The 11,075-nt window shown below is 42.8% G+C and overlaps 1 protein-coding gene across 3 annotated transcripts; it reads right to left on the bottom strand.

The window, feature by feature from the left end:
- Positions 1–1,079: 1,079 nt before the first annotated feature.
- LOC101758679 (putative disease resistance protein RGA3) lies at positions 1,080–7,855 on the bottom strand. Of its 3 annotated transcripts, none has more exons than XM_014805114.2 (5): positions 3,581–7,855; positions 3,122–3,500; positions 2,634–2,798; positions 2,119–2,475; positions 1,080–1,111 (listed from the first exon to the last, which is right to left on the bottom strand). In XM_014805114.2, exon 1 carries the CDS (start codon positions 7,744–7,746, stop codon positions 3,598–3,600), a length of 4,149 nt encoding a protein of 1,382 aa, XP_014660600.1. In that variant the 5' UTR covers positions 7,747–7,855; the 3' UTR covers positions 1,080–1,111; positions 2,119–2,475; positions 2,634–2,798; positions 3,122–3,500; positions 3,581–3,597. The 3 variants fall into 3 exon arrangements, with proteins under 3 accessions (XP_014660600.1, XP_014660599.1, XP_012701230.1); XM_014805113.2 differs by having other exon boundaries at positions 2,119–2,509; XM_012845776.2 differs by lacking the exon at positions 1,080–1,111 and adding an exon at positions 1,193–1,812 and having other exon boundaries at positions 2,119–2,509.
- Between the last annotated feature and the right edge of the window lie 3,220 nt (positions 7,856–11,075).

Below are 11,075 nucleotides of genomic sequence, written 5' to 3' on the forward strand. Positions count from 1 at the left end.
CCGTGAAATCGAAGCTGTCGCCCCACGAGGCAGGCCACCAAACAAGCAGCGACCAATGCGCACGGGTAGGTTGCAGCCTTGGCCACCTTCCACAGCTGAGCCTGCCAAGATCACAAGGCATGGTCTTAAGACATACATGAGCATCTATAATTCAAATGTGTATCAACTAATAATCCAGCAAAGTATCATTTATCTAAAAAAATACCTGTGTACAAACTGTAAAGAACATGACCCTATATGATCATAGTTTGTGATTTTAGTAATTGAGTGACAATATAGTCATTGGGACTAATGGTTTATCTTTCTAGATTCGAGTGTGCAAACTAAACCATAGCAATGTCCAAATCATGGTATTCAAGTATACAATCTATGGTATTTTTGATATCCAAATCATTATATTCAAGTATTCAAGCTATGGTATTCAAGTGACCAAGCCATGGTATCTAGAATTATTCTATGGTATTCAAGCATCAATCTTAGTTTGACATCTTGATAGCATGTTTTAGTTTATATTTGATGCTTTGTAGTGGAAGCCATATGTTAACGTTTTAAGTTTGCCTAATTTATCCTCTCCCCCTCTTAAGCTACCAATTCCTTACAAAAACTGAAAAACTGAAGCTGAAATGCGGGAAAACTCGTTTGAAAACTGCTGCAAGTAGCAAGTGCTCGAGGGGCATAGCCTCTAAGGTCAACTTTCTGCCAAACGATTCAAGTAAATTACTTAACAAGTCGCAATACAGAACTCGGAATGTTACTTTTTTTTGACGAGCAATCAAAACATCATAAGCAACATGGTGTCAAGGGCATACCTCGACGCCTCTTCGTTGAGTTGTTGTCGAGTGTCGACTGCCATCCTCGGTGCAGAGTAGGATGCCATTCCAAGCTTCAGTATGGTCATATTTTTTTTTATACTATGTTGGACTGGAGAAAACAGAACATGACATTCTTAGACAACGAATTAGTTGCTAATGAACTCATGAAAAGGGGAGGAAACATATAAATGGAGCAGCTTGCCTTGATGCCTTGATGCTGAATGATGCACTGTCAACCGTCAACGTAATGGTCTTCGCTTATTTTTATGGTGCAAAGATTCATAATTACCTCCTGTAACCTGCCAGGTCAAGAAGACAAGAAGTACAGGATTACAGGAAGATATCCACTTCATACAATAGGCATGCTAGGACCAACAGTCTAGTTCTATGTCTATCCGTCTGTGCTCCTTTCCACTGGTTGTTTTAGTTTATCCGTATGAGTTCCAAGCGTTTGTGAACCCGCGTGCGTGTGACCAGTAGGCCCACATTGTACAATGTACTTATTTTCATCTTCTTAATACAAAGATACGCAGCTTTCCTACGTATTCTTGAGAAAAAGGATTACATCAAATTCTGGAACCGCTTTAACCGAGAGTATAATATCTCTGCAATTACATTTTCTTCTTGGAGGCGCCACCCAAATATCCTGATCCCACCCCATCACTAGATCTCCAGGTGAAAACTTTATCCCGGTTGGCAGCGGCGGTGGCGACTATCGTCATTTCCTCGGTGGAGGCGTTGTTTTGGAGGCTTCTTGAGTGATGGTGCACTTCGTGCGGGTATTGCGGTTGCCCAACTCAGATTCTTCAACAGCTGTTGGTATCTTACTTATCCCTGCTGCCTATCTTAGTGGAAGTGTGGATGGTTTTGATGCGGTATTAGCTTGGTGGTCAGAGCGTCAATCAGCATATGGAGTTGTTTCTCTTCCCCGTTGTTGGATTTGGCTCATGCTTCGGTTCCGCTTTCACTTGGTGGAGAAGTTGGGTCTTTTGAAGGCGACCTTACGAAACATGCCGTGAAGGGAGATTACTGGAATAGTTTGTTGGAGATTTTGAGTTTCTTCTTAGTTTTGTTAATTTTCTTTAATACATCAGATTTCAGATGTCTTAGCACATGTTCACTTGGAACACGTGCCTCTCACTATATTGTTTATGGTTTGTTTATGGTTTGATGCATTCTTGTAAGAGGATGTCCGAAGCCGGAATATTATCTTCCATTATCTAAAAAAACATATTCTTCTACACTAATGGAACAAATTTGGAGTTATGGATATGAAATATGATAGCTGCGTCAAGGATATACGTACCATTGTTCATTGCTGACCACCACTGCGTACCATTCTAAGCTTCATAGGAGCAGGCCAGCAGGATACCGTTGTTAAGCTTCGGAGTTCAGAATGTTCGGAGCATTATATTCTGATCCCAAATTCCTTATGTAGATCAGAGCTCTTGCAATGCCTGAAACGGGTCGTGACTCATGAGTTGAGTTTGTTTCAGGCAAACGGCAGTGGTTGTTTGAAGTTTGAACGGGAGGGACTGGCAGGCAGGCAGGCGCATATATTCAAGATCTTGATCATAGCATGGAGGAATCTGGCGATGGCAACTGTTCATCAACTGACCGGATGATCCAGAACTCTTGCGAGCGATAGGCGACGAGCTTCCTTCTGCACAGGGCAGCTCCTTTTAAGCATAAAGATCCTGAGAGAATAAAAAACACACAAAAAAAAAGACTATGACTATTCTTTTTTAAGCATAAAGCTTGCATCACTGGAATGATCAGAAATTATGAACTTTAATTTGCACAATGGAGTGTCAGGCGCACCTTGTGTCACACATTCCTTTCACAGGTTTGCTTCAAATTCGGTGTTGCAATAGTATTTCCATTAAGAAGACAATCTGACTGCTTATTTCAGGATGCAGATCCATGGGACTGATCTTCAAAATTACCAGCAGCTGCTTTAAGAAAACCGAAGGATATTTATCGTTCCTGGTAAGGAAGCAGCAGGTTAATGGGAACAATAATTCTTGGTAAAATTGCAGTAGTAGTGATTTACGATGATATGCTGTTTTAAGATAAAAAGGGTTGGAAAGTAGTGTGACACAGAACAAAAGATAGTGAAATTTTATAAGAAATTAAATGAGTGGATAGAAGAAATGAAGGTTAGGTAAGATGGTTGCGCTATGTCTAAAGAAGAAGCATAGCAGTGGGCTACAATGCAAAAAGCAGCAATCCAGATAATCCAAGTGGTTGCTTGAAATGTGAATGAAATCATAAATCGAGGATCATAAGTAATTTTTATTTAAACAAACCTCCATACTGAAGGAACCATGAAGGATCATAAATCAGAAGCACAATGATTTGCTGCAGAAAAGAGCCATAGTTGAACGACTGGTCATCAGTATGTAGCCGGGCAAGTACAATTATATTTGGCTTTGTTTCCCTTCATTTTTCATTTTTGGCATGCTCCATAAACTTCGTAGCAACAACTAGCTTTGATTAGCCAGTGTAGTGAATCGGGCAGGCTCTTCCTTGGCAACGACATGAATTTAGGAGAGCTAGTGACATTTATTTCTTCAAGAGGCAGAAAGATGAGGCAATCCGTGAGGGAGGGATTGCATAACTGAATGTTTGACTCGCTTGCAGAAGCAGAAAGTCAGCTTTGGTGGTCTGGACGGACCACAGTAGTTGCTGCAGAAATAAGCACAGATGTTCAGCGGTTACCTCGTCATAATATATATGGATATTCAGGAGGAGATCACATGTGTTACCTCGTCAATCTTTCTTATTACATAGTATTTATATCTGGCCTTGTTCCTCTTAATTTCCGGCATTCCTCATAAAGCTCGTCGGAGCAATCAAATACGTAAAACTCTTTCAGTGAATCAGGGAGGCCCTTCTTGGGCAGCGATCTGATTCTAGGAGATTCACGTATACGTAAAGTCTCGAGAGAAGAAAGGCAATGCAGCCCTCGAGGGATGGACAGCAGCACCCTGCAGCCATCAAACTGCAGCCGTTGCAGGGATGTGAGGAGCTGAAGGGCCTGCTCCTGCTCTTCCGTGAAGCTCTCCACCCGCCAATCATTAAGGAAGCCTAATTCCCGGAGGGTAGCGGAGATGCGGGTGCAGATGGGAGCAACAAGCACTGCAGAGATGCTGTCCACCACAAGTGTCACCAGTTGGAAGGAACCTGCGGGCATTGTTTTGGTCCTTACCACCTCTGCGAGTAGATCCGCTGCTATAGAATAAGGATCAGTTTCATCATCTCTCGAATTAAAAACCTCCAGACTCTCGAGGGTTGATGTGATGCGAGGATTGAAACCATCCATTGTGAAATTCTTACAATCTCTTAGTTTTAGTTTGGTAAGAGATGTCAGATTTGAGAACAGAGCCATAGACAGAGTGCTCGGCTCATCACAAAGATAGAGTTCCTCGACCTGAGGAGAGAAAGGACTGATGCCTTGAGCTGCTTCTCCTGTGGACCACCGGGACCATAGCATGTTGCAATCGCATATGCAAACTGATTTGAGCGACAAGAGGCTCTGGAATCCACCTCCATCTTCCATAGGTAGAATCAGATTTTTACACCCATACAACCAGATTTTTCTCAGGGAGCTGGAGGGTGGAACCTGCAATACCACAACCTCATCGTGATGCTCACTTGATGCACCCACAGACAAATCAGAAAGAGCTGGGAAACATTTGAACAAATTTGATAACGATTTCCTGGTAACAATAAAATCCGAGAGGTGCAGAGATTGGACTGAATAGAGCACAATGTCATCATCCAGTCCTCTAAGAAATGTGTCCTCGCAGCTCCTAACCTGAATACTTCTTAGGGGATGTAGCTTTTGAAGGTCAGTAAATGAGATGAGTGATGCATCACAAGTCATCAAATGTTCTACTTCACCAAGATTGTGGAAGGCAAATTCACCGGGCATCTTAATGGACAAAACTCTCTCTTCATAGAACAAGCTGTCCGTTCGGATACTTGATAGCATGCGACTGTGAGGAAGGGGAGGCAGGGACAACTTCGGGCATTCATCAGTGGAAAGATAACATAGATTAGGGAACCATATGGTGTTGTCCTGTGTAGAAGAACTAGAGCACCTTGAGAACGGTAGGGCAGTGAGCTTTGGACAATAAGAGCACTTGATTCTTTCAAGCCTTGAGAACAAATGTGTGTTACCTCCCCCAATCCACTCCACAAGTTCTGGCATATCATGAAGCTGAACCTCCTTCAGGTGCGTGAAACTTTTCTCTGTAATGCCACCACTGAAGTCAGGTCCAAACTGGCATATCCCAACAATATTTTTCAGCTTGAGTTTTCTTAGATGATATAGCTGCCCAAAAGGTGGAAGAGTGGACCAGGATACACCTTCTAGATGGAGGGTCTCCAAGTTTTTCATGCGGATGTTGCCACATAGCCAACTAGGACCTGCGGGACCACCATGATTAACAATGCGATGATCTCTAAGATTAGAGTGTGGTTGGAGATCATCAAGAATATCATCGACCTTCGACTGGTGCTCTCTACTCCAAAATAATTCCAGCTTAATTAGATCTCTTTTTGCCATCAATCTTGCTTCAGCAGCTTCTTTGCTGGATCTCACATTTTCAAGCCCACGTATACTGAGTTTTCCTCCTAGCTGCGCCAGCTGGCCCAACTCTCGTAGTTCAAATCCAGCACTCTCTTTCTTAACATGAAATCCTTTCAACTCTCGTAGAAGCCTCATTTTTCCAACCTCAGGAATATTGGTATGGAATTCTTCCCAAGCACCAAAATGGCATAAATTCACAAGGCGGCTTATGTCTTTAGGCAAATCACACATTCGACCCCAGTCCTGAAGGTCCAAAAATTTCAAGTGATAAAACCTAGATACTATTCTAGGACAGCACAGTTTTGAGTTAGAATAATCTGACATAAGTTTTAGGTGCCGAAGGTGGATAAGCTTTGAAAAGCTGGGTGGCAAAGAATTTGCGGAGTTCATGAATATAAACAGAACACGGAGGCCCTTTATCTCCTTAAATGTTTCTTTCAAAATATTCACCAAGCTTGCCCTTTCATATTCTCCAGAAATCATCAAACTCCGTAAATTTCCAATGTCTACCCTTCTCCTCAATTTATCCATTTCTTCACCAAAAGTTTCATTATAGTCATCGGACATCAAGATGGATAGGTGGCGAATAGATGGTTGGACATCATCAGCTCTAAAACTAGAACAACTGATATAGGCACATTCTTTTGATGAAACAACCTGTGCAAGCTCATGCATCAAATCATGCATTACATAATAATTTTGATCTCCTTTCATCAGAAAACCATTATCTAACAGTTCATCCAAATACTTTGAACCTATGTCCTCAATTTTATCATTCTGACTGCAGGAATCGATGATGCCTATCGAAATCCAAAAACGGCTAATCTCTAAGCTATCAAACTTATAATCCTCAGGAAAAAGGCCACAATATGAAAAGCATTTTTGTAGATGGAAGGGAAGGTAGTCATAGCTAATTTTCAAGGCTGGCATAATATCATCATTGTGGGTCTGGTTTAGCCACTCTTTCTTTTGAAGAATTCCCATCCAATGTTCCCGAGAGAATCTCTTCTTCAATAAACGACCAACCGTTTTGGCTGCCAGTGGGGAGCACTTCAATTTATTTGCTATTTGTCTTGCAATGTCAATTAGTTCTTCCTTATTATCATGCTCAGCTATGACTTCACCAAATACACATGCTTGAAAGAACACCCAGAACTCAGCAGGCTCCAAACCTTCCAGGTTTACTGGAGTAGTTGTCTTCACCATTTGTGCTATATATGGAAATCGAGTTGTCACAATGACCATGCTGCCTTTTTCAGCTTCCCTCATTGTGAAAGAAGCTAAGAAATTTACCCACCTGTCCTCACTGCTGTGCCATATATCATCTAAGACAATTAAGAACCTTTTTGATTTCAGTCTCTTTGCAATGGATTTCTGAAGCTGATCTAAATTGTCTGTTTCACCTTCATTTTCACCCGCAGGTATGCAGCTACGTATCTCTTTGGTGAGCTTAAGCACATCAAAGTTAGTCGACACACATACCCAGACCCTAACAGCGAAGTGTTCTTCAGTCCTTTGGTCATTGTAAAGGTGCTGGGTGAAAGTTGTCTTACCAATACCACCGGGACCAACTATAGGAAGGACGGACAGGGTCTCATCAGAACAAGTGCCACTTGTCATACGATCTACGGTTTGCTTAAAAATTGTGCTCCTTCCATAAAACTCCTCTTGTCTAATTGTCGACCCGATGGCAGGTCGTTCCATGCTTTTTGGAGGAATTTTACTGCTATTGTTTATCTCGAGCAATTTAGAGATAGGAGGACATAGTGAGTGAATGTCCTCTATCAGCTGCTTGATTTTGTTTGACATGGCCACTCGGTCGAATATCAACTTGTCAGCATACCCACTGTCGATATGGTTAAATGAATCGACGGCCTTGCTTGTGTTCCCAGTACCAGCAGCAGCAGCAGCAGCAGCATCATCTTGTGAACGGCAACAAACAGAGAAGCATGAGAGCCAGTTACCAGCAGTGTTGCGCGCAGCATGGCGGGCGTGCAGAGCTTGAGCACCGAGGCCATCCCCAAGATCCGGAGTGGCCTCCCGGGTGCCGTCGAGCTCGTCCTGGATCATGAAGTAGTGGAGCTCGTCCAGAGCGTCCTCTGCCTCATCGGCCTTCTTGCTCAGGTCCTCCAGCAAGCCCTGCAGGCCGGGGTTGTGGCTGAAGTCCCTCCCTTGGGCACCATGCAGCAGCCCGAGGGTGTACTTGAGCTCGGTCTTGATCTTGTCGAAGTTGAGGCCGAGCTCATGGCTGGCCACATACCCAGCCACCAGGTCATCGGAGAGCTTGTTGAGCACCTTGCTGAGGAGCCAATTCGCTGCGCCAAGAGCAGTCTCCATCTTCTCCACGCTGGGAGAAATGGGAATGAAACCGAGGAGGGTTGTGGAAGGCTGCAAGTGTGGTGTGCCGTGCAGTGCAGCTGGGAGGATGTGTGGCTGGGAGGATGTGTGGCGTCTATTTCTATAGACAGAGGATAAGAGCTGGCAGTGCAGTGCTCTGCTTTGCTGCCTAGGTAGGTCCTACACAACAGGGGAGGCGATTATTCTTTGTGTTCTGCTTTTCAGTGGCATCAGGGACCCAAGCTACAATTCCATCCCCACCGTGAGCAAGGATTCCGACGTGTTTCGCATTGTGGAATAACTGCAATGGAGCTTAAGGTCCCTGTAAAGAAAGGCATCCTGTTAAAGTGACATGGAGTGGTGGTGGGGCGACATGGAAAGAAACGAGATAATGGGCGTCACTGTCTTGTGAAAACACACACTAGGAGCAGTGATTTTACACTCTCTATTTCTTTTTTGCTGGATTCTGAACTGTGAAGTTTTTGTTGGGTCCCCATGGTCAACAGTCTAGAATAGCATAACTGCAGAAATATCCAGTGAGGTCTTGTATAATCATCAGAAAAGTCTTGCCTTTGCTAAAGACGAACTAAACAGTCCCAATGCAAACTTCACAGGATTTTTCACTTCACAGTTCACAGTGCTATAGTAACACGTTAAGAGACCATGAATCGAACAGCCCAAATATGGACGACAATCAGCAGACACCGTCGTTCTTTTTTTTGTGTGCTTAGTACGAAATACAATTGTTATTTTATCTTCCACGAATCAAGTTGCTAATTGTAACCTAAACATACGCTAATGTGGGCTACAGACTACTGCACGATGATGATGATGAGGTAGTGATCCCAGTATACGCTAAACTATAGTTAGCCAGTGATCCTAGTGTAGTAAAACGATCCAAAACATTCCTTGTGGTCACAAAACGCTTCCTTGTCGTTTTGGACAGCTACGTAGCTTTCAGATTGAAAAATAGAAGCTGAGGCCTAATATGTCAATTTTCTTAATTATTATCTTAGCAACATTTTTTAGTTAAAACGAACAGCCACATTAACGATTGCAGGACCAAATCAAGTATCCACCAAAAGGCGTACAGGCTCTGGAGCAAAAAGGAGAATCGAAAAGGAAATAAACAAGACACGAACAGTGTGTGATCATGAGCTACATACATTCTTGATCGGCTAGGAAAAATTATGCATATAGAAAAGACAAAATAAATAGTGTGAAACAATTATCGATTAACTTAGACTATAACTGCCGTGCATTTCAATATGTCCGATTGTTCTTCGTCCCTGATACTATAGCATGTATTACCATAAAACACATTTAACTCTTCAATTCAGGCTGCGTGCTATTTGCTGGAAAAAAAAGGAATCATCAATTCCACACTGCCAAGAACTCATATTAAAAAGCATGACATCCTATATATCTGCCATGCAAAAATAAAGAACAATTAGTAAACGCACTTCTTTTCCTTTCCTTCTACTATATTACAAATGAAAAAACAAAAGCCTAACAAATAGCTTAAATAAAAAAAACCTACGGCCACTATGTGCTAAACAAAATTCAGCTTACTTGTTACAAAATGCCAAACGTTTATAGTTATCAGGTCAAAAATATAAAAAGCGCGGTCAATATTCAGTTTCCCAGCAACAAATATATGTGTAATTCTTATACTTCGTTGTTCGATAAATATGCAGCCAACATCAAAATTGGCGTGCATTTTATCTTCGAAAAGAGTGCAAAGGTCCATAACACAATTCACAAAAACCCGAACAATAAAGTTGCAGTGTGCTACAAAATGGAAAAATCATTGCCGTTCATCCAAGCAGCATCATAGTTTATGGGGGGGATTTGTTGAGCTTGGGATCCTAGTCGATCTCCACGTCAGTCTCCCGCCAATCCAGTACACCAGCTTCACCCGAACTGCATCGATTATGCCTCTGCTGTATTTGTTGCAGGTGCCGCGGGTGGGAAGAGCGCGAGCTCGTCGCCGACGGGCGGGGCCGGCGCCGGGAGCCAGCCCAGCGCGGTCATCGTCTACCTCGCGTCGGCGCTGCTCGCCTTCGTCTCTGTCCTCGCGTGATGGACGCGGCGCATTCATACCCGGCAGGGGAGATACAATACGCCGATCGGAGTAGAAGAAGACAGAGGGATAAAGAGATGAACAATTGAACAGCAAAAGACACGCGCACTCTTTCTTTTTTTTATTTATTTCTACTAGTTTTGTGTGAGATGTCGAGTTGTGCTGACTGTGCACCAGTGACTCAGCTCGTACTCCCGGGCTGTTGGGGCTGTTGCCTTCCAGCCTGGAATTTTAGGGCATATTTGGATACCACATCCTAAACTTTAGGATAATCATAAAATTTAGGAGCTCATAATTGCTAGTCCTAAAATTTAGGAGTGGGGTGTTTGGATGGACTCATAATTTTTAGAAAGGCAGAGGAAAAATGACCGTTGTACCCCTAATTAAAGGAGCAACTGCCGGTCGCCATGCACTCTGGTTTTGGCGCGAGCGAGCGTTCTTCTGGCGCGGCGCGAGCAGAGCGCTTCCTAGCGTGCTGCCTCTAGCGCAGAGCTGGTGATTGCTGGTTTTTTTTCGCCACTTTTTTTGTTTTGCCGGCCCTTTGCTGCCGCCTTTGTTAAAAAAATCGTAGTGGAATGTCCAAAAACAGTAAGCACAGTCCATCGTCATTGTCATTACAACTCAAAAATACAAAACCTCTACAATCTATTGAATAAACCATTAGCTATACTATCATGAAATTCGTTCATATTTTGATCTCCGTCTGCCTCTTCGGTATTTCCCTCATGTCCTTCAATGCTTGATTCTTCGGTCAAAGGAACAAAATTTTCATCACGATCACACATATCAAAGGTCCTATCCGCATTATCGTTCTCCCTAATGAAATTGTGAAGTGCCATACATGCTACTATTATTTTGCTTTGCTTTTCAATTGGAAAACTTGGTATTCCCAATAAAATCCTCCATTTCATCTTCAAAACTCCGAACGACCTCTCAATAACATTTCTAAGTGATGAATGCGCGTAATTAAAAGTCTCCTTCATACCTCTCGGATTTGGGCCACTCCGGAACTCAGGAAGGTGGTACTTCGTACCTTTGTATGGTGCAAGATACCCCGGGCAGTTAGGATATCCGGAGTCTACTAGATAAAACTTCCCTACAAATACAAAAGAGAATATGGTTAGCAATTTTGACGTATAATTTATTTTCAAAATATTATTGAGCAAAATTGTACCTGGAGGAGGGTGTGGATACTTGTCAGCATATTTATTTAAGGCATCACTGAATACTCTCATATCATGAACTG

This window comes from Setaria italica, chromosome I (assembly GCF_000263155.2).
Source record: "Setaria italica strain Yugu1 chromosome I, Setaria_italica_v2.0, whole genome shotgun sequence".
NCBI lineage: Eukaryota > Viridiplantae > Streptophyta > Magnoliopsida > Poales > Poaceae > Setaria > Setaria italica.